Below are 25,000 nucleotides of genomic sequence, written 5' to 3' on the forward strand. Positions count from 1 at the left end.
GTACTCCCCTCAGGTTGTACCTTTGAGTCTCAGTTTTTTCCAGCAAAACGCATTACCTCACATTTCTCTGCATTGAAATTCATCTGTCAGCTGTCTGCCCATTTGGCCAACCTGTCAATGTCCCTCTGAAGTTACTTAGCATCATCCTCAAAATTCATTATCCTCTTTAGCTTAGTATCATGTTCAAATGTAGAGATGTTGCACTCAAAATCCTTCTTCAAATCTGAAAAAGCAAATGTCCACTTTCAACTCATCACCAATCTGAGAAATGGCCATCTATACCTATCCTTGGTTTCCTATGCTTTAACCAACTTCTAATCCATGCTGCTAAGAATTCATCAATCCCAAACATTTCTAATTTGCTAACCAACCTGCCACATAGCACCATATCAAATGCTTTTTGAAAGTCCAAACGTACAACATACATAACACAACCCACATCCACTGCCTGTGCCACTTGTCAAAGAACTCAATCAAATTTATCAGCTATAACCTGCCCTTGACAAAGCCATAGGTAATAAAACATGGGAGGTGATGGCCTAGTGGTATTATCGCTGGACTGTTAATCCAGAGACCCAGATAATGTTCTGGGGACCGGGATCAAATCCCGCCACGGCAGATGGTGGAATTTGAATTCAATAAATATCTAGATTTAAAAATCTAATGATGATCATGAATCCATTGTTGATTGTCAGGAAAAACCCATCTGGTTCACTAATGTCCTTTAGGGAAGGAAACTGCCATCCTTACCTAGTTTGGCCTACATGTGACTCCAGACCCGCAGCAAGGTGGTTGACTCTTAACTGCCCTCTGGGAAATTAGGGATGGGCAATAAATGCTGCCTGGCCAGCAACGCCCTCATCCTGTGAATGAATAAAGAATAAAACAAGGAACGTGCAGATGCTGAAGATCTGAAACAAGAAACAGAAATTGCTGGAGAAACTCAGCCGGTCTGGCAGCATCTATGAGACAAAAGTAGGGATAATGTTTTGAGTCAGGTGATTTGTCAGCAGAATAAAGCCCTGGTGACTGTTAAGTAATAACTTATTTTTCTCTAAGTATACATTTATCTTATACTGTGGCCTCCATCAGTTTTCTCATTATTGATATCAAGCTGACAGGTCTGTAGTTTCCTGGGTGATCCTTTGCCTCTTTTTTAAACAATGGTGTCACATTTGTAATCTTCCAGTCACCCAGGACTAATCTTGTGTTCAGGGAGGCCTGGATAACTTATATCAATGGCTCTGCAATTTGCTCCCTAGTCAACAATCTAGGATGCATCCCATCTGGGCCTGGTGACTTCTCTGCCTGGAGTGTTTTCACCCTTTTTAGTACCTCTTCTTTATCTACCACTATATTGCACAGTTGCTCCACATATATAATATCAACTAGGTCATTGTCACCATTTTCTGATTTGGTAAAGATTGAAGCAAAGTACTCATTTAGTAACTCTACCATACTCTTCAGTGAGCAGCTTATCCTGCTTGTTCCTTTTGGGTTCCATTCTATCCTTCACTAATCCTTTACTATTTATATGTTTAAACAACATTTTACTATTTGTTTAGTACAACCCGCCACCCTTTCCTTATGCTTCCTCTTAGCCTTCTTATTCCAGCCTTAGCCTCTCCGGTATTTGGGATACAATTCCTGATTCTATTGCTATTATTATTCTGGTATGCAACATATACCTCCTTTTCCTTTCTGGTTTTCTCATCAATATCCCTAGTCATCCAGGATACTCTAGTTTCAAATAGAGTATTTAATTCTAATGGATATGTACCTACCTTGCACCCTACTCATAGAATCCCTGCAGTGTGGAAAGAGGCCATTCTGCCCAATAAGTCCACACCGACCCTCAGAGCATCCCACCCAGACCCATCCCCCTATAACCCACCTAATCTATACATCCCTGAACACTACAGGCAATTTAGCAGGGCCAATCCACCTAGCCTGCACATCTTTGGACTGTGGGAGGAAACCGGAGGAAACCCACGCAGACACGGGGAGAATGTGCAAACTCCACACAGACAGTCGCCTGAAGGTGGAATCGAACCTGGGTCCCTGGCACTACGAGTCAACAGTGCTAATGACTGAGCCACCATGCCTACCCCCTTTTTTTTGTAATTCTCCCATTTTTTATCCACTGCTTTATCCACCAAAATGTATTTCTAATCAACCTTTTCCAGGTCAACTTTTAGACCTCTAAGATATGCCCTTTTCCAATCTGGAGTCTTAATCATTGAATGACTTTTATCCTTTTCCTTAATATTCAACTTAATATTGAATCTTATTGCATTATGATCGTTATTTCCCAAATGCTCCCTTACTGACGTTCTCCACTTGGCTTGCCTCATTTTCCAGGATCAGATCCAGCACATCTCCCTCCCTGGTAGGATGCAAAAATATTGTTCCAGAAAGTTCTCCTGCAGACATTGCAGGCATTTCTCCCCTTCCGTGGCCCACACTCTACCTTTTTCCCAGTCTACCCTAAGGTAATTAAAATCACCAACTATCTACTTGTTCTATAGATTTCCATAATTTGCCTACAAATTCTCTCTTCTACTTCCTCCCCAATATTTGGACGTTTATAATAAATATCCAAAAGGTCACCATTCTCTTTCTGTTTCTCACCATCGACCATATAGATTCTAATTCAGGAACTGTATCTCATTCAAAGGCAATGATATTATCTTTGACCAAGACTGCTACACATCCTGCCTTTTTACCTACACTGTTTCTGGAAAAAACTTTATAAGCTGGCTTTATAAGTATCCAGTCCTGTTCTTGAGCCAAGTTTCTGTCAATGCTACTATGTCAAATCCTCCTGGAACAATTTCTGCTTCCACTTCCCCAATTTAGTTCACTATACTCCGTGCATTTATATACATAATTTTACACCGCCCTTACCTCTTTTTGGCTCATTGGAAGGAAACCATTTCTTTGTTCACTGTCAACACTCAAGCCTTCCTTCACTTTTTTTCCCATTGTCCATCTTCTCTGCTTTGCCCTCTCTGGTTCTTCCAAAACTAGGCCCATTAGCCCCAGCCCCCTGCCTTACACGTTTAAATCCACCCCATTGATGAAATCTAATGTGTCCAATGAAATACTGTTGTTATGAAGGTAGGCCATTGTTGAAGAAAACACAACTGGTACTGATAGCGGAAAATGAAAAAGTTGTATTTGGAAAATCTGAATTTGAAATTTACACAGTGAGAGTATTATTGTATTCCTTTTGTCGAACATAAACTCTTCACTCAAGAAACTAAAGGAATACTATTGACTTTGGAGGTAGACATTTGTAAGGCAAAAGTCAATTGTATTAAATTTAACATTGGCAATTTGCACGTGTCTCCTCTAAAAGGTTAAAAACTGTAATAAAAGATGCAAGAATAAGGGAAGGGAGTATGATAAACTCACAGAAAAGACAAGTGATAGATGTGAGATGTATAAGACATGTCGAAGATACCATCATGGCCAATATTGGGTCAGCCTTTACAAAGAGATTTCAACACAGTAATGGCTATGGATTTCATGGGTATTTCATCAGCTATAAATAATCTCACATTATGCAAGGTGCTATATAAATTCATGTTTTAATTTATTTCCACTCTTACTAATTTGAGCATAACATAAATATCTCCAATAAAGGCTTTTCTTTCCGTACCCTCATCATCATCTTCATCCTTGGTCCACACATATTTCTGATCTATATGTCATTATTAAGCTACCACAGGATCAGATTCTACATGTTGGCTGTTGAAACCCAGCCTATGTCTCCACTGCCTCTTTTGAAACCTAAACCATCTGGTTCTGGGAAAATGAAAACCATTGTTTTTTTCCCACTCACCACAAACTTTATAAGCTTGTTACTGACTCTATTGCTCTCCCCAAGACTACATGCAATCTCAAGTCATATCCAACCTAGCATTAGGCTTCATGCCCCTGTCAGCACGATAAAGAGAACTGCACAATTTCACCACAATAACGTTGTCTACCTCAGCCTCAGCACATCTTCTGATGGATCACACATCCAACTCTTACATTTTCAGAAATTCAATCATTTAAATATTCCTCTGGCCACCCATACAACTGGCACATCCTGCAAACTTTGGCTTAATCAGAACTATACCCTGTTGTGATGAGGTTGTTAGTTTGCAAACTGGTGTGTGCGTTTAATATGATTTCAATGTCTGTGTGGCTTTGAGACAATCCCTAATTCATCCCAATTAGTAATCCCAAGACTCCAGCATTCTCAGAAGGCAAATTGTTAGTTGGAATTCCTGGCTGTGATGTCAGACATCTGAGAATTCAACTTGTGGTCAGGTTGCGCAGGAGATGGAAGCTGATCAGGAAATAATAAACACCAGCTGAGAAGTCAGACTTCAGTCAGTGGTCAGCACAGGAAGGACACTGGAAGTGTTCAATTTTCAGCAGAAGAAATTGTTCAGTGACTCTGAAGAACTTTTGAGGTTAAGATAACTAAGGTAGAAAGTCATGGTCCAACTGGAGAAGGTGATCAAAAAGGTTGATTTGGAAAGGTTGTGCTTTTTGGTTGACATTACAGCTGTGGAACTTGGCATGGTAAAGCTTACTGTTGCCATATACACTGAAGAGGCTACCTGAGAAATCTGTGAGATTAATCATTGTTGTATCATCTATGTAGATTGTAATGCATAGTTTCTATCGAATATAATTTGCCTGTTGATTTATGTTGATTTTAGTTTGATTCTTATAATAAAAAGTTTCAAAATGTGAAGTCTTGTCCATTAATTTCTTCTTTTTGGGTTATTTGAGATGTAATTGGCCTCTATCACTATCTTGCACCAACTCCTACTCACCCTTCAATTGTTCTCAGTGACTTCTATTGCCTCCCTGTCCCCCAGTAACATCGGATTTATATCCTCACCTTTCTGCATGACTCTTCCCTAAGTTCCTCCAGTACTACATACTTCTTTCTCCACAAGCTTTCCATTCCTCACAGTCTTGTGAATTGTTCCCCACTTTGCCGCGCAATTGGTAACCATGTCCTTACCTAGTTCAGCCTTATCCTCTGTAGTTCTCGCCACCTCATTTTGGACTCTACTTATAATCCACGCATTTGACTGAATGTTTTTAATTGCCTAATAACTCAATGTATCAGCATTTACTTTTTCTTTATGCCTTGAGAAACATTTGAAATATGTTGAAGGTGTTAAAGTAATGCAACTGTTTCACTGCAGGGTTGAGTAGAATATAATAGTGTTATAATTGTACTCATGTGTATAAATTTAATTTAGAGGTTCTGCAACATCTCGTGGTATTTTTAAAATGTAGAGGTAATTGTGGTGAGGGTATTATGGAAAATACACAAACTGCAGTCCTGTTGAACAGAGCAAAAATATGTTTGCAGAAAAATGAACAGGTTCCAGCATGGTTAGAGCCTGCAAATGGCCCAATCTGGACTGTAGCAGCTTTACAAACAGAATAGCTCATAAGGTTATTCAATATGCAAATCAACATGACTAGCTCACTTGAAGGTGGTGATCCCAAGGAACCACATGCTTTTCTAGAAAAACCTGTCAAAAGCTCCCAAAAATCTTGCAGTTTAGGAATGTCTGCGATTATAGTAAGTGTTGGTACACAATAATTATACACACGTTATGACATAACCTGTTGGAATCAACATTCCCTTACTTACAATGGAAAGGAGAAGAAAAATACATAAATTTACAAAAGCCTGCACAGGAAAAAAAAATACTGAAAAAATGAAAACTAGACATAGGTTTAAGGTGAGAAGGGAAAGATTTAAAAAGGACCCAAGAAGTTACCTTTTTTATGCAAAGGGTGGTGCAAGTATGGAACAAGCTGCCAGAGAAAGCGGTAAAGGCTGGTACAATTACAACATTTAAAAGGCATCTGAACGGGTATATAAATAGGAAGGATATAGAGGGATATGGACCAGATACAAGCAAATGGGATGTCTGGTTGGAGTGGACGAGTTGGACCGAAGGGTCTGTTTCACTGTTGTGTGACTCTGTGACTCTATAACAAATTATATGTTGCATTGCTATGATAACCCAGGGGGGATTATTTGTCAAGAAAATTTGGATTTGTACATTAAGAATGTTATTATTAATTTTAAGCATTTTTATACTTCATTGTTCATACATTTCAAAGGCAAGAAAGATAAAAAATGTCATTTTCAGAAGAAGAACCAGAATATTACTCCCCTTAAAAACTACCTCAACAAAACTCTCCATGTTCCAACACCCCATGTAAATTTCAGCAATGAAGTCAATTCCTAAATCTTCATAATTTAGTTTCCTCCTCCAGTCCTCTAATTTCATTACAATATTGTTCATCGCACCACTCAATTCATCCTGAAACATCTGCTATCATTCCAATCTTGTTCAAGCTGGCATGATTCTCTGTCCATTCTCCCAGCAATCCTGCTGCTTCTCAGTTAGTGGTGACACTCTGCTTTCTCCCCAGCCCACAACAGGATCACAAACCTCTGTTCCCATTTCCTGCATTGTCAACCATTTCCTTCATTCCCCTTTTCACTACCAGTCCTACCAGACTTCTGCTATTGATAACAAAAGGAGAAATTGCTGAAAAATTCAACAGGTCTAGCAGCATTTGTGGAGAGAAAACAGAATTATTGTTTAAGGTCCAGCGACTCTTCTTCAGAACTTCTTCTTGTGTTATTGATAACTTGACCATGGCCTCTCCCAAGCATCATTACTAATGGAACAGATCTCTCCTCATGATCATTGAAAATGGGATTTACATAATTCTACCCACTAGAATATAGCCATGAATCCTTCTACTAATAAGAGAAATTGTGAGTAAAGTTTGAGAAGGGTCTGGCAAATATTTATTCTTGTTTTGACATCACAAGAACAGTAGATCTGGTCATATTGTTGTTTGTGAGCTTTGCTGAGTGCAAATTGAGACTGCCATTTTTCCCATATGACAATAATCGTTACATATCAAAAATTCTTCATTGACCGGGAAGCATTTTGAGATACGCAGTAATCGTAAAAAGCTTTGTATAAATGCAAGTTGTTCTTTCTTTTTAAAGTTAGCTGACAAAAAAAGCTAACTGAGGGAATTTATATTCCCATTATCAGCACTCCAAATTGAACTCACATCTCACCCAACGTTAAAAGTAGAATATGCTTTCATCTTGTAGTAAATAGTTTGGATTAGCTAAATTTAACAGTCATGCAATTATTTTAAAAAATGGAGAGTACTGTTTTAATGGCCATGTTTTACCTTCCAATTGCTGGAGATTTGGTGGAACCACTTTTCTCCCCTCACCTCTTGGTCATCTGGAAAAAGATACATTTTAGTGGGACTGTGTTAGACACTTTTGATTGTTGTGATTTTCAGTAATGTTTGCAAAGACAGCTTTTAGATGAAAAGAAAATGAAGTATATAGAGATGTATATTACATTTACCACTACCCCTGCTAGCCCCTGAGTCTCTGAGTTCATAAATTCAAAGAAACCACCCAGTAACTTGACAATTTATTGTTTGTTTCAGACTTGAAATATCAGTAGGTTGTTGGCTTGAAGAATGATCATTGTTTTATTTCTCTTCTGGAGAATCCTTTTCCTTGTAAATCTCTTTCACTGAGGAGTTGGTTGACTGTTGGTGTAGGTGTTGCTGCTGGTCTGATTCCATATCAGATGGATCTTTGTCTTCATTAATGCCCTTCATCGAAAACAGTTGTGTTGATGTAAGGAGTAATTTCATCTTTGCACCATGCAGGGGTTATACAACTAATCTCCTTCAAGAGGTTTGACATTGTCAGTGTCATCCATCAAGCAATGTATTCTTTTGTCTGGTGTAGTAGAGTTCTTCTACGCTAATGACATCTGTGTTATTGACTATTTTGTATACCCTGGTGTGTAGCAAACTGTTGATGGCACTGATTTGTGTAATGAGTGATCTTCATTTGATGTATTACTTTTTTGTAGCAGGAGTATTTGATTGTTGCCTCAAGTTTCAATGATAGTTATCCTCTTACGTGTTCTTCAGTACTATCTGCAATGGAAAACGATTCCTTGTGAAATCTATTGTTTCTTCCCTTCTGATAGTGTGAAATAAATATGAGATTCCAATAAAAGTGATCTTTTTGCTGGTTGAAACTTCTTTTGATGAAACAGGTTTTGGCCACTGAAATAATTCCAGAAGCCTGTATCCCATCACCCTTTATTTACACGTGGAGAGTCCTTGATACTGATCCAGTTTCCTTAGAGCCAGCTCTCAGAGTGAACAGGACATCTGGCACTCCTGCTTGTATCTGTCAGTCAGGGCTCCCTGATTGGACCCAGTTAACATCCCCAATCAGGGAACTCATACTCTATGAGGTCCACCTGGCTGACCTCATTACAATCACTACAGCCACCATCATAGCTGATTTTTGTGGGTTCAGCTTTCTTTTTAGGTCTAACTATTAATTTTGGCAGGCCTATGAAGTTTCAACTGGTAGTCATCCTAAATTAGTTGATGGTAGTTTTCTAATGAAGTAGTTGAACTCCATATACAAATTGCAGGATTCTGAGAACAAAGCATGCATCCTTACTCAGGTGTGAGCTTTGTTGATTCTGGATGACATATGCATTCTCAAACATCCAGTATTTTGTGTGATACTTGTAACATTCCTTAAATCTTATGAGTCATTCCACCTGCAACACTTAACTGCAGATTTGTAGGCTGTAATTTCCCATGTTTTAGCCAAGATGTAGGGTCAAATAAGAGAGTAATTCTTGTGCCAGTATCAATCTTAAATTTATTAAAATGTCCACTGACATAAATCAATTAAGTTATACCTCCATGTGATGGTTCTCCTATTTCCTCTCAGAGAGCCTTGGGCATCTCCTCCAATGGAGGTATACCTACAAATGCATGAATGCCATCTAATGGAGATGGGTGATCTAATGTGTAGAGTTTTCATGTGGGTATCCATGGTGTTTCTGCTGTTGTGGAAATGTTTCAGACTTTAGCACATCCTTTAGAGTGATCAGTTTACTTAGAGATGTAATACACTTTTGTGATAGCTGGTTTGAAGTTATAATCACATAGCTGTATGGTTTCTTTATTCTAATGAGGGGAATACTGACTCTTAGCCTCTGATATTTGTGTTGGCCTGTCATGTTCTGTTTGGAGTGCTTGTACTGAATGAGGTTGATTGCTTCTATTGTTCTTTTGTGGTAAGGATTGTTGCAATTTTACATGCCCTTTGACAGCATGGGCAATGATGGGAAAATAGGGAACGCATGATAAAAATGGAAAAATCAGAAACTCGATATTGAGAAAAGTTTCCTGATTTTGCGCTCTTGGGTTAAATAGTGAGTTCAGAATCTCACTAATGATCATGCACTACCTTATTTCCATCTCATATTGCCTCAGTTTTATGCATCTTCCAGTTTTCCTCTCCTTCTCCAACAAACTCAATGGCATCAAAACTTGACAGGAAAGTCAGAGCAGTAATCTGGTGGCAGCAGCTCACTGCTTGTTTCTCCAGACCTTCATCCAACTCTGTCTGGAACACAACATACTTGCTGCAAATGTACCAGGTCTTGGTTAATCCACATCCGAAGTATCGTGTGTAGTTTTAGTTTCCTTATTTGTGGAAGGATGTTCAGTTATGGAGGGAGTGCAACAAAGGTTTACCAGACTGATTCCTATGATGGCAGGACAAAGAGAGACTGGATTGGTTAGGACTCTATTCACTGGAATTTAGAAGAATGAGGGTGGAATCTTATAGAAACCTATAAAATTCTAACAGGACTAACAGGAAGGATGTTCCCAGTGACCTAGGTAGTCCAGAACCAGGAGACACAGTCTAAGGATATGGGCTAGGCCATTTAGGATTCAGATAAAGAGAAATGTCTTCACCCAATGAGTGGTGAGTCTGTGGAATTCTCTGGTTGGAAGACGGTTGGGCCTAGGACTCTACCCTGAGGAATTCCTGCAGAAATGTCCTGGAGCTGAGATGACTGTCCTCCAACAACCATGATCATCTTCCTATGTGCCAGGTATGACTCCAACCAGCAGAAAGTTTGCTTCTGATACCCATTGATTCCGATTTTGCTCAGGTTCCTTGATGCCACACTTAGTTATAGAGTCATAGAAATGTACAGCGCAGAAACAGACTCTTCGGTCAACCTCATCCATGCTGACCAGATATCCTTAATAAATGTAGGCCGATTTGCCAGCATTTGGCTCATATCTCTCAAAACCCTTCCTATTCATATATCCGTCCACATTCCTTTAAAATGTTGTAATTGTACCAGCCTCCACCACTTCCTCTGGCAGCTCTGCGTGAAAAAGTTATCCCTTGCATCCCTTTTAAATCTTTCCCCTCTCACCTTAAACCTATGCCCTCTAGTTTCGGACTCTCCCTACCCCGGGATAAAAACCTTGTCTATTTACCCTATCCATGTCCTTCATGATTTTAAAATCCTCTATAAGGTCACCATTCAGCCTCTGATGCTCCAGGGAAAATATCAGAAATCACATGATAGGTTATAGTCCAACAGATTTATTTGAAAACACAAGCTTTTGGAGCCTCAGTCCTTCTCCGAAAGCTTGTGTTTTCAACTAAACCTGTTGGACTATAATCTGGTGTCGTGTGATTTCTGACCTTGTCCACCCCAGTGCAACACTGGCCCCTCCACACCAGGGAAAATAGCCCCAGCCTATTCAGCCTCTCCTTATAGCCTTATAGTTGAATATGACCTTGATGTTAAAGGCTGTTAAGCTCACCTCACCTCTGAAATTCAATTCTTTTGTCCATGTATGAACGAAGGCTGTAGTGAGGTCAGGAGCTGAGTGGCCCTGGTAAAACCCAAACTGGGCATCACTGAGCAGGTTATTGCGTTGTAAATGCTGCTTGATAGCACTATTGATAACACCTTCCATCACTTTACTGATGATTGAGAGTAGACTGATGGGCATTATTTGGCCAGGTTGGACTTGTCCTGCTTTTTGTGTATAGGATATACTTGGGCAATTCTCCACATTGTCTGGTAGATGCCAGTTTGTTGTCAGTGTGCTGGAAAAGCTTGGCTAGGTGAGTGACAAGTTCTGGAGCAGATGTCTTCAGTACTCTACACAGAATGCAATTTTTGTCTCTTGGCATCATTTCTAAGCCCTTCATCACTTTATCCTTATTTGCAGTTGCAAAAGAGGTTTACCAGGATAGTGTGGTTGTCACGGTTGAGGAAGGGTCTAGGCCCGAAGCGTCAGCTTTCCTGCACCTCTGGTGCTGCTTGGCCCGCTGTGTTCATCCACCTCCACACATTGTTATCTCTTTACCAGGATATTGCCTGAATTGGAGTGTATTAGATATAAGGAGAGGTTGCACAAAGTTGGATTGTTTTCACTTGAACGTCTGAGGCTGAGGGACAACCTGATAGAAGTATGAAAATTGACAAGCTTTTTCAGCAATTTCTGTGTTTGTCCCCATTCTGCTAGCTCTGTGGTATATTTGCTGGGTCCAGAATTCTGCCTAGTATTTTAGATATTGGAAAAGTCCAAAGTTGTGTCCAATATTTTAGATGTTGTAGATTTTTGCTTGATCCCACAATAGTTGGAGTCTTTTCCTAGGATGCCCAGTTTGGGTTCCACCAGGGCCGCTCAGCTCCTGACCTCATTACAGCTTTCGTTCATACATGGATTTCAGAGGCGAGGTGAGATTAACAGATTTGCATCCTAAGATGCAAATGTCAAATAATAGGCAGCATAGGTTTAAGGTGAGAGGGGAAAAGTTTAAAGGAAAAGTGCAAGGCAAGTACTTTTTTTAAAAACACAAGAAGGTGGTAGGTATCTGGAATGAGCTGCCAGGGGAGGTGGTTGAAGCAGATATGATAGCAAAGCTCAAGATACATTTAGACAGACATTTGAACAGACAGGGATAGACTGAAATGGACAACACGCAGGCTGATGAGATTAGTTTAGCAAGGCATCGTGATCAGCACAGACAAGGTGGGGCAAAAGGCTGATCGCTGTACAGCACTATCCCATGTAACTTCCTCAAACTGTTGACAAGCCACGCAGTAGCTGATTTTTAATAGCACTTGGCAGATCTTCATTTTAGGTCAGATTAACAGCATAGACTAGTACCGCTGCCTCATAGCACCAGGGATGTAGGTTCAATGCCAGCTTTGGATGACTGCGTGGAGTTTGCATGTTTTCCCATATCTGCATGGGTTTCCTCCCACAGTCCAAAGATGTGCAGGTTAGGTGGATTGGCCATTCTAAATTGCCCAATGTCTGGGAATGTGCATGCTAGGTGGATTAGCCATTGTTAGTGTGGGGTTATGGGATAGGGTACGGTGCTATTTGGAGGGCTAGTGCAGGCTTGATGGGCCAGATGGCCTCTATCTGCACTGTATGGATTCTACAATTCTATTCTATGAACCATCACATCTCCAAACTGAAGTGAAACCTGTTAAAGAAATTCAGAACAAAATATCTTTTCATTGAGAGACCGGATATGGAGTAAAGCTAGGGCAAAGGTATAATGGTCAAAACAAGGGGTTGCAATTTAACAGCATTACTCCAGTTGAAGATACTTACGGTAACCCCACACAGAGGACCGTGTTCAATTTTCAGCACTAGACATCAGCACAATGTTGCAAAAAAAAAAGAAACTTGGACAAATGAAGACCGGAAACTTAAATCTGCCTTTTTCTCTTTTTCCTTCTAAACTGGAGAGAAGAGCGTTTAACCAATTCGATTCACAGTTGAATTGAATGGAGGCACTGGGCACTGCAAAGGTCAAGAACACTAAAACATTTTAGCAATAGTACCAAAGACTTGTGCTCCAGAATTTGCCACTTCCCTAGCCAAGCTGTTCCAATACAGTTACAACATTATCAGGTATATACCAATGTGGAAAATTGCCTATGTATGTCTTGCATACAAAAGCAAAGCAAAACAAATCCAACCCAGCCAATTACCACCCCATGAGTCTACTCGAGCAGCAGTGAAGTGATGGAAGGTAACATCAACAGTGCTAACACCTGCTGAGCGAAGCCCAGTTTGGGTTCTGCCAGGACCACTCAGCTCCTGACCTCATTACAGTCCAACATGCACAAAAGAGCTGACTACCAGACGTGAGGAGTGTTATATCCATTGACGTCAAGGAATCATATCAAAACTGTAATTAATGGGAAGCATTGTCTCCACTGGTTAAAGTTATACCTGCAGAGAAAAATGGTCATGTCTGTTGGAAGTTAGGCAGTCATCTCAGTTCCAGGACATCTCTGCAGAAATACTTCAGGGTAGTGTCCGAGGCCCAACCATCTTCAACAGCTTCATCAACAACCTTCCCTCCATAAAGGTCAGAAGCGGGGATGTTTGCTGATGAATGCACAATATTCAGCATCATTCACAGCTCTACAGGTACTGAAGCAGTCCACATTCAAATGAAACAAGACCTGGACCAGTGGCAAGTAACAATCACGCCACACAAATGCCAGGCAATGACCATTTCCAAACAAACTAACCACTGCCCCTTGACATTCACTGGCATTACTATTGCAGAATCCCCAAACATCAACATCCTTGGGGCTACCATCGACCAGAAACTCAAGTAGATTCACCATATACTGTGGCTACAACAGCAGTTCAGAGACTAGGAATACTGTGGTGAGTAACTCACTTCCTGACTCCCCAAAACCTGTCCACTATCTACAAAGCCCGAATCAGGAACAAGACAGAACACATTGGCCTGTACGAGTGCAGTTCTAACACCACAAAATGTTTGACACCATCCAAGTCAAAGCAGCTCATTTGATTGGCATCATATCCACAAACATCAACTTCGTCTGCCACCAACATTCAGTAATAGCAGTGTGTGCTAGCTGCAAGATGCATTACAAAATTTGCCAAAGATTCTGAGGCACCACCTTCCAAATTCACAATCACTTCCATCTAGAAAGCCAAGGGCAGCAGATACATGGGAACACCACTACCTGCAAAACTTCCCCTCCAAACCACTCACTATCCTGACTTGGAAACATTTCACCTTTCCTTCACTGTCACTGGGTCAAAATCCGAGAAAGCTCTCCCCCTAAGGGCATTATGGGTCTACCTACAGCACACAGACTGCAGCATTTCAAGGCAGCTCACCACTACCTTCTCAAGGGTGACTAAGAATAGACAATAATTATAGTCCAGCCAGCAACACCCAAGTCCCACAAGTAAATTAGAAACAATTGAGGGGTTTAAATGGTAGAGGAATTATGCAAAGTTGGCTACTGAAAAGCTATTCTGAACAGGAAGATTGCACAAGAGGATGATGTTACATATATAAGGTATTCCCAATAGGAAGCTTGCACAAGAGGATGTTACATATTGGGCAAGGTTACTTAGAGCAAAATCAGGAAATGTTAATTCAAATGGTACCAAGAATTTGAAACATTGTGCCAAATGGCTGCAGATGCAGCATCAAATGAAATGCTCAAGACAGACAATAGATCTTTTTTGAGCAAGGTTATCAAGCAATATGGAACAAAGGTGGGCAAAGGAAGGAAAGGAGCAGAGTTTTCATGATCTAGTTCAATGGTACAAAAACTCAAGGAGTTGAATGGCCTATTCCTGTTTTGAGATTGTTGACTTGTTCACCGAGCTGGCTTGTTTTTGTTCAGACATTTCATCACTATGCTAGGTGACATCATCAGCGAGGCCTCTAATAAAACAATGTTATTCTACTCCATTTGGAATTGATCTTCGCTATGCATGGATATTCCCACAACTTCACCCACAGATGCCAAAAATTCCAAGCGGAGTAGAATAACACCACTTCATCGGCGGCCTCACTGATGACATCACGTACTATGGTGATAAAACGTCTGAACGAGACCAAGCCAGCTCGGCGAACAATTCAACAAGCTCACCCACAACCCGAGCTACAAATCTTTGCTGAAACTTTAAATTCCTTTTTTGAGTTAGTTTCAGAGAGGGAGAGGGGACACAATGGTTAAAAATTTCAATCGGGAAAGGGTCAGAATATCAATTTATTTCCTTACTATAGTATACAGGAAGTCAAAGCAGATTTTTAATCAATTCGCAAAGTTTATCAAAAGGATCGTGGGGGATAAGGGAATGTCAACATTGTGATAAACTGTCAGGACTCTAAGATAGCCTTGGTCTGGAGGTGCAGAGGTTCACTAAAACAAAAGCCATCACAAGAAAGTATAGAAGATTTTATTTTGTTACAAGGACAGAAATGAAGCAGAGATCACATTTTCTATAAACCATTATTCAGCGCTCATGAGGTGACTAAAATAACATAACTTGAATGATTTATATCTGGTCTCTTAAATTTCATAACTAGTTGCCTTTTAGAAGATTGGAAATAGTACATATTTCAAGATTTGGGTTTTCTGTTTATTACACAAGTTATACTATTCCATAACAAGACATTTGAGTGAAGGGGGTTCAGTTTGTTTATAGCAGCCAGCATGAGACTGAAGCCACGTGTAGAATAGGCTGAATTTACAAACTCGAACAACCACCACATGGAAGTTAAGTGGCACAGTTTGTGAGCAAGAATTTCCAAAAGTTGGATATTGCACAAGTTGTAGAGTAAACCCCATCCCCCGCTCTATTTTTTCAACAATGTGCTTTAGCTCAAACCTCATGAGCATACCTATTTTCACAGCAGTATTGCTCCAAATCAATGCCTCTACAAAAAGCCCTTTCATATTTAAGATGGTGCTAAAACCCAAGATGTACATATCTTTATCGATTAATTACATGTATATTTTCTAGCCTCAATTATGCTTGGCACAATTGAGTTTTAATGAATGTAGACTTAAATGCAACAGACCACAAATTCTGAGTGATTTAATGAAGGTCATGTGTCTAATGTTTGCAGTAATGACTGAGTAAAACTGTATAGATTTGAAAATAGAGGTAAATCAGGAAGAAAAAAAAACACTAAGTTCTGATTTCAGCTAGAGCTGGATGCAACAACTTGATTGGAGTGTGTGCATGGTGTAGGTAAGTAAGAGAAGCAAGTGTATGTTTCCTGCTCACAGCATGTTACAATTTTGTCAGGATAGAGTACAAAGAAGGTCAAGTATTGTTGTGGTATCCTGTACTTCAAATGAACAAGTTAGTAGTTTTTGACAAGGAGGAAATGCAATAAGTTGACCTTAATCATATTAAACTCAAAGTATCAATGTTCTAATCAGTTGCCCATCAGAAAATTGGAATCACACAAAATGTGTGTTTTCTGGTCATTGCACAAGTCATTGTATTAATGACTAGAAATTGAGACTGTTCAGTTTGTTTTGGGTCTTCAGTTCAAGTACTCAGTCAAACATGTTATGCAATTAAGCTGCAGTTCATTTGATGTACTAAATATCTGACCTGTAATCAGCACTGATGCAGAATGGTGGTCGTGCCCAAATGTACTGCCTACCGAAAGACAGCATTTAAGAATGCCACTGTTATACAACTCTCAACCGTTTTGATAATGAACTATGTCCCACGTGGCCATGTAACAATACTGCAGCTGTCTCAAAGGCAGCTCTGAGGTATTCAAGAAAGCACAATTGTGGAAATTATTTCAATTACATTGGTAAGCAACTCCATTTTTGTCATCCACTAATGGCCTCTAGTGTCACACATTCAAGTATCAAATGTATCAACTTAAACTTTTTATTTGTACAAAGAAACACTTTTGTTTACAAAGCAAACCACATTATCAAATTCAAAATTACAGATACCAGAAACATGACATGACAATCTGGTCTCTAGACTCCATGTTTTATTAGACATTTGAAAGCACTTTTTCTTTTTAAAAAAAGAAACTGCTGCAGCCGAGAAACCTCAATCCTCCCCAAGTTTCAATTACAAATTTCATAAATAAGAGAAATTCAACATCCCAAAATTGTTTTCAACACTGAATAAATATTTATGCTATTTCATGGCAGACCAATCATTTGCACCAGCATGAAACATGTACAGTACTGAAATGATATACAATTGTCACTTGTGTAGTGTAACATTCTTTGTTGGTTTAAAACCTCATTTTTAATTCAAAGTAGAAAAAGGTGTAACTTGAGACTTGGTGACTGATTTTTCCTGAAACAAATTAACAACCCATATTTTCACAAAATGAGAACACAGGAGAGCTTCACAATTATATTTATAAAAGTATAACATTTACCCTGTGTTTGGTGGAAGACACTATCCATGAATGTTACTTCAAAAAAGTACAAAAGTCATTCAGTAAAACAGTACTGTATTCAATATACACAAATTATGAAATCTCTACAAATGTTGTAGCAAAATGCAGCTTCTCACACACTACATTTTCCTGAGTGCTTAACAATAGAAAGAATTTTAGTCCAGTGCAGGTCGCATTTCAAAGGTTGTAAAGTAAAAGTTATTGCAGTTCATGAAAGGGCAAGGCAGTCTGTGGCATGATTCGAGTCTTTTTGTTTCAAAAAAAAAAAAAAAGGAACACCTTGCATTTTAAAATGCTCCTGTTAAAGCAACACCACTGAACAACCTTATATTCTTGACCTTTTGGTAACTGGTGGTTGTGGTGGATGGTCCACATTTGCAGATTTCACTGGCAATCCGAGTCTTTCTACTTGATTGTGAAAGAAGGCTTGAAGTTTTATTCCAGCTTTTGCTTCACTTGTGTTTCGAGGATTGTATTCAAAACAGTTTGTAAACATCAATTCTACATCATCAATAAAATCCGCTGAAAAAAAAGGAGAAAAAAGTTACAAAAACATAACTTTTAAAAATACCAAGTCTGTGGTCTTATAGTTTTTTTTTGAAACAGAAGATTGCTATCATTAAACATAAAAAAAGTATAACTTTGCAAACATCTCATGTAATAAAAGGAAATTCTACACAATTTAGACGAATACTGCTGTGCAGTACTGAAGGATTGCTACATCAATAAAGCTGATCAACTTGAACCATTTTATCAGTTTAATGGCACATCTGAAGTGGAAGATCCCTTGGTCAAAACTCTTCTTTCAGCCAGCAGTGTGTAACTGGTCACTCATTGCACTGTTGTTTGCAGAATGGTTGGCACACTTAAATCAACACAAGTAATGAATTTAAAGCAAGCTGTGAGAAGTTTAATGTATTTCAATATGTTACAGAAATACAATAAAGCACTTCATGCGAAATTCACTACCTGTTACATTGACAAGCAGAACAGCCATACTGGATTAACAATATTCTACAATTGGCCAAGATGCACATACCTAAATCTTTACTATAGCAGAGAACACAACAATGGCCGAGTAGGATGTTGGTAGAACAGGTACATAAATCAAGAACAAAATTAGAATGCTGATCTAGGCTCAGTTTTCACACCATCAGGTCCTGACCTCAATATAGACTTGGTTCAGACAAAAAAGTCGTCTGGAGGGGAAATGAGACTGACTGTAGAATGAAAGGACCTAAAGTCAACAAGAATTGAGGAAAACACTGCATGCTGGGGAGTCATAAATAGGACAAAAGAAAAATGGTGGAATTTGTTGGAAATCAGTTAGTTCTGCTCCAGGGATCTCTCTGGAGGAGCTCCTCAGGGTAGTGTCCTAGGCCCAACCATCTTCAGATAGCTTCAATGACCTTCCCTCCACCGTAAGGTCAGAAGTGAGGACATGCAACCATCCATGAACAGCTTCTGAGATACTGAAGTCCAAAAGCAGCAAGACCTAGACAATGTCCAAATTTATGCTGGCAACTGCCAAATAACTACTGCAACACCTAGATAATGAACATCACCAATAAGATACTATTGTACCATTGCCCACTTGACATTCAAAGGCATTACTATCGTTGAACGCTCCACTAATGTCAGCCTTGGGGTTACCATGGACCAGAATCAACTGGACTCACCACAAAAAAAGTGATTCCAAGGGGAGGTCAGAGGTCAGGAATAATGCAGCGAGTAACTCACTTCCTGACTCCCTAGTGCCAATTCACCATCCTACAAAGGCACAAGTCAGGAGTGTGTTCAATTACTACCTACTTACCTGGGTGACTGCAACATCACAAGCAGTTCGCCACCATCCAAGACAAAAGCAGTCCACTTGATTAGTACTACAGCCATAAACATTCATGCTCTCCATCACCAATGCACAACAGTGTGTACCATCTACAAGATGCATTGCAAAAATTTACTAAGGCTCCTTAAATGGCACCTGTCAAACCCACAACCACTTCCATCTCAAAGCTCAAGAGCAAAAGAAAATTGAGAATAAAGGCTAGCTCACAACTGGAGGAGAATTGTATGTTTCAACTGTGCTGATAAAGGCAAGGAGGAAAAGAAACAGCTTGTGCAGCCAAAGTATTTCCCCCCCACCCTTTACAATTTGAGGTGCATCTCAGCAAAATTTTTTTCCTAGCAATTCATTGTTTGGAACTGATTTTTACAGACATGTAACTGACTTAATGTAAACAAGTCATAGCTAATTTAAAATAAGAGGGGACGGGAAATGGATAAAAAGGTACTTGAAACTTCTTAAAAACTTACATGCAAAGTTATATTCACATCGGTTTAGTTTTTCTCTTATAATATTTAAGGCAACTGGTTTTTTAATAATATCATAGTAATCAGTGACCTGTAAAAGAAAGAAAAGTGGTATGGTATTTCACACTCATTTATAAAGCATCTTAAGACATGTAATGACATTCAACTGCAACATACTTTTCAGAGCCTGGGTAAAAAAATTTGCAACTGACAAAGGCTACTTAAATCTATTGGCTCAACAATGACATCACCAAGTAGCATAAACAAGTCAAGCAATGGTCAATCTTGCGTAAAAGGTCGACAACTGACTTTTGGCAAAAAATCATGTTTCATACCCTGCCATCTAGGGCAACATCCAACTTCTACCATTTAGCACCCATTCACTACTTACGCCAAACTCACTCTGGTGAAAATCAACCTTTTAGAATCACTGAGTGAACCAGTGAAGGTACTTCAACAGTCCTTCATGTCTGTGCATGATCCTTTTTGCATTACATTTGGGGTAGATTAGCAGGAACATTTTCCGATTTGGCAATCGGAAGGGGTAAATTTCAACTTCAAAAACGTTACTTGCATAAAGGTTGATTCCATAGCTTTTGACTAAAAGGTTCAGCCTAAAAACCCATTTTTGAAACAATGCACAGAAGATGTATTATGTGGGGACTTGAAATTTGCAACACAGCCTTGAAGGAGCTGTTCCCCATTTGGTTTTGAGTAACCTTGAAATACTGGTGTGCTACTTCTGACATTGACAGATGACTATGCTGTATCATCAGAAAACAAATGCATATAATCAAACTCAATATTTATAACATACAGGGAGACGAGAAGTTAAGAATGGTTACTTAATACAGTATTACACAAGGCAAAACAACAGTAACTAAAATGCAATTGTATCATAATGTGAATTTTGAATTAAAGAACATTAATATTTTTAAAATCAACCAGTCACTTGTGCCAAATATCAAACGCTAAGTAGATATTTTCTAATCAACGTTTAAAGATTTAAAAAAAAAAAAAGATTCTAGAACCTGAACGTGGGCCTCCTGGTTCAGGAATAGGGACACAACCACTGCAGCACAAGAATCCTAATTTTGATACTATAGATAATTTTCATGTAATTAGTGTACCTGGGCTTTGTTTACCAGTTTCAGGAATGGCCAACTGTCTTCATGTCGTACTAAATCAACAATCAGCTGTTCGCAAACAGAAAGTTCATGTATACCAGAGTGTCGACTTGAACTTCTCCGACTCCCCGTTACTTTCGATACTTGTGTTACTATGTCTTTTTAAAAGAAAAAAAACAGAAAAGTAATTAATTTGATCACATACTAAGTACATTTAGTTTTGTCTTAAGGTTTTGGTGGACTCCTTAAGATTATGACTAAGAGAATCATCATTTCCTAGACAAATCAATGTTAAAGACAGAGTTAAGGATCTTGGGACATTTCTCACCTTGGTAAAAAATGTCAAGTTCAAACACTGGCAAAAATGTGAAGAATTGTACATTCTCGGCTGAAAATTTACAAAATAAAAATTTACAATGTAAAAATATACTCACCATACAATACTTTTTAAATGGACAAAGCTCTACCTAGTGGCAGATACTGGTCAGTACCCGAATACGAACAATGATCAACTACCACTAGATGGAGCCCTCTACTTCAGTGCAAAATGGGAAAAGCCAAAACCAAAAGCAACAGAGGGCAAAGGGTGAGGCCATTTTAACTAGCAGCCTTACTGACAAAGTCATTAAGTGGGGACTTTGTTTACTTCATTCCTTGCTCTGGCTCAGTAAACAGTAGACAATACAGATTTACATTGCATATTTTTAAAGTTGTAAATACTCAAGTTTTAATGTTTTAAAATAGTTAGAGGAAGTAGATTTAAAAAACTCTAGTTTCAAGCAATTTGATTTGTGATCCATTAACTGTTTAATCCTGACCTTAACACCAAATCAAGACAGCTTCATTACATTATATTTTACAGAAATAGTGAAAGAGTGAGGTCGACAGTTAGGGAGGGAATTACACTGAAAAGGAGAATGTGCAGAAGAGAACAGAATAAGAGTGGCCAGCAGAAGCAAAGTTTTTAACACCAAAGAATGCAAATTTCAAATCTGAGTTATACAGTCAGATAGTCAGAGGTATACAGCACAGAAACAGACCCTTCAGTCCAACTCATCCACACTGACCAGATAGCCTATATAAATCTAGTCCTATTTGCCAGGATTTGGCTGACATCCCTCTAAACCCTTCCTATTCATCTACCCATCCAGATGCCTTTTAAAATGTTGTAATTGTACCAGACCCACCATTTTTTCTGGGAGCTCAATCCATACACACACACACACACACACACAATCACTCACTGTGTGGAAAAGGTGCCCCTTAGATCCCTTTTAAATCTTTCCCCTCTCACCTTAAACCTATGCCCTCTAGTTTTGGACTCCACCTCAAGGAAAAGACCTGCCTATTTACCCTATCCATGTCCCTCATGATTTTATAAATCCTGTAAGGTCACCCCTCAGCCTTCAACATTCCAGGGAAAATAGCCCCACCCTTTTCAGCCTCTGCCTTTAGCTCAAACTCTCCAAACCCAGAAACACCCTCGTTTCTAGTTTCACAATATCCTTCTTAAAGCAGGGAGACCAAAATTTCATGCAATACTCCAAAAGTGGACAAACCAATGTCCTGTACAGCCACAATATGATCTCCCAACTCCTAAACTCAACTCATTGACCAATAAAGGCAAGCCTTCTTCACTATCCTATCTACCTGGGACTCCACTTTCAAGGAACTATGAACCTGCACTGCCAGGTCTTTGTTCAGCAACACTCCCCAAGACCTTACCATTAAAGGTATAAGTCCTGCCCTGATTTGCCTTTCCAAAATGCAGCACCTCACATTTATCTAAATAAAACTCCATCTGTCACTCCTCAGTCCATTAGCCCATCTGATTGGGATCTGGTTGTATGCTGAGGTAACCTCCTTCATTGTCCACAAACCTCCAATATGCAAGCTTACTAACCACAAATCATTTTCACATACAAATCATTTTATATAAATGACAAAAAGCAGCAGACCCAGCACCTATCCTTCTGGCGCACCACTGGTCACAGGCCTCCTGTATGAAAAACAACCCTTCACCACCACACTGTCTTCTACCTTTGAGTCAGTTCTATATCCAAATAGATAGTTCTTCCTGTATTCCATGTGATTTAACCTTACTAACCGGTCTGCCATGAGGAACCCTGTTGAATGCCCTACTGAAGTCCACACAGATCACATCCACCACTCTGTCCTCAATCATTTTATTTACTCCTTCAAGAAACTCAATTGAGTGAGGCATGATTTCCCACGCACAAAGCCATTTTGACTATCCCAAATCGGTCCTTGCCTTTCTAAATTCATGTAAACCCTGTCTCTAAGGATTCCTTCCAAAAACTTGCCCACCACTCATGTCAGGCTCACCAGTCTATAGTTCCCTGCCTTTTCTTTACCTTTCTTAAACGGTGACACCACATTAGTCAACCTCCAGTCTTCTGGCACCTCACTCACTGCTATCAAATGATACAAACATCTCAGCAAGGGGCCCAGCAATCTCTTCCCTCACTTCCCACAGAGTTTTTAAGGGTACACCTGATCATGCCCTGGGGATTTATCCACCTTTGTGTGTTTTAAGACATTCAGCACCACCTCTTCTGTAATATGGACATTTTTGAAGATGCAACTATCTATTTCCCCATGTTCTCCTTCTTCCATATCCTTCTCCACATCCTTCTCCAGAGTTAGCACTGATACAAAATACTTGAACAAGTATCTCATCTCCTGTGATTCCACACATAGGTCGCCTTGTTGATCTTGAAGGGGCCCTATTCTCTCCTTAGTTACCCTTTTGTTCTTTAAATGTATTTTAGAATCCCTTTAGATTTTCCTTAGCCCTATTTGCTAAAGCTATTTCATGACCCCTTTTGGCCGTCCTGACTTCTCTCAAGTATACTCCAGCTGCATTTATTCTCTTCTCGGAATTCACTTGGTACCTGCTGTCTATACCTGATAAATGCTTCTTGCTATGGAACTGAGCCAATACAACAGACAAGGGACAGGGTCAGCAAGTGAGCAAGACTTAGTGTCAGATAGAATACTATAAAAGAATTTTAGATATGTTTCATGAAGAGCATAATAAACTAAAAAGCAAATAAATAAAAAATGTAGAAATGATAAAAGAAGCATGCAGAGGGCTTCAACAGATTAATGTACCAGGGAGGGGCGGAAACAGCCTATGCTATTGAGATGAGATAAGGCTGTCTTTGTGGTTGAGGAGATGAGGCCTGAAGTTCAGCTTAGAATTGAACAGAAGAAATGCTTGCATTGACAACAGCTTTTCTTTTAGTAACCTCAAAACATCCTAAACATTCTTGGCTACCAAGTGCTGTCCTCAGACACAGTTATGATAAACCTAGACTGACTGGGGAGAAAAGTGGTCTAGAAAGAAAAAAAAAGCAGCTACTGTTGATAGTCAATGGTATTGTTAAGAGAACAGGTGGTTGGGAATAGACTTTTGAGGAAACAGTTCATGGTACAGAAAAAGCAGCCATTGCTGGAAATACTTTAGGCCCAGTTGAAACAAACAAGGGCAGATTTAGTGAGTTGGAGGCAGATGGCGTGACCAACCATGTAAAAAGATTCAGAGAGACAGAGGAAGGATAATGTTCGAATGTCAATTATGGCTCTGTTGGTAGAACTCTAATCAGAAGAAGTTTCCAGGCTCAAGTAGCACCCCAAGACATTCAAAATACAAATCAAGGGCTGACATGCAAGCTCTGAAGAACACAGTCACAGACTCAAAAATGTTAATTCTCTCTCTCGCCACAGATTCTGCCAGACCTGCTGAGTTTCTCTAGCATTTTGGGTGTTTGCACAGATTTCCAGCAGCGGCAGTACTTTGCTTTTAAAAGTCAGACACACTGCTCTATTGAGAGAATGCCACACAGTTAAACCAAGACCCAACAGCCCTCTCTTCTCACACAAGCATAAAACATCCGTTACTTTATTTCAAACAGCCAATGTTAATCCCTTCCAGAACTAATTTGATGTTTACAGGAACCCATGGAAGGGCAAAGGATCCTGTTTCATGGAATATTCAAGGTAGGCTCTCCAGATCATAAAGCTGTCAAATTAGAATAATTCTTAGAGAGCTGGAGAAAGAGTGGGATTTGAGAATTCAATTCTATTGCTTGTTAACCTAAACCATGCCAACATTCAAGATTAAATACGTTAGCAGTAAGAAAGAAGTTTGATGCATGTGGGAAAGCAAGAGGCAAGCGTGATTAGAAAGGTTTCACAAAGATGAAGAACACCAGAGTGGCTGGGCTAAAGTGAGAATACCTTATTTCTATATTTTAAAAGTTCAGAGACCCAGGAAACGAAGGTGATTCTTGGTAGGTCAGTAGTTTTAGAATAGATGGTTAATGTTTACCGAAGC

At 39.4% G+C, this 25,000-nt stretch overlaps 1 protein-coding gene across 1 annotated transcript in view; it reads right to left on the reverse strand.

Moving 5' to 3' along the window:
• Positions 1–16,757: 16,757 nt before the first annotated feature.
• The window catches only part of baz1a (bromodomain adjacent to zinc finger domain, 1A), a 65,191-nt gene continuing 56,948 nt past the window's right edge, over positions 16,758–25,000 (reverse strand). Inside the window, exons 25-27 of the mRNA XM_048600426.1 lie at positions 20,644–20,798; positions 19,517–19,604; positions 16,758–17,722 (exon numbers count right to left, since the gene is read on the reverse strand). Of these exons, the coding sequence (XP_048456383.1) occupies positions 17,526–17,722; positions 19,517–19,604; positions 20,644–20,798 (440 nt within the window). The 3' untranslated portion in view covers positions 16,758–17,525. The remainder of the gene's footprint in view (positions 17,723–19,516; positions 19,605–20,643; positions 20,799–25,000) is intronic.

Source organism: Rhincodon typus, chromosome 8 (assembly GCF_021869965.1).
Source record: "Rhincodon typus isolate 14 chromosome 8, sRhiTyp1.1, whole genome shotgun sequence".
NCBI classification, from domain to species: domain Eukaryota; kingdom Metazoa; phylum Chordata; class Chondrichthyes; order Orectolobiformes; family Rhincodontidae; genus Rhincodon; species Rhincodon typus.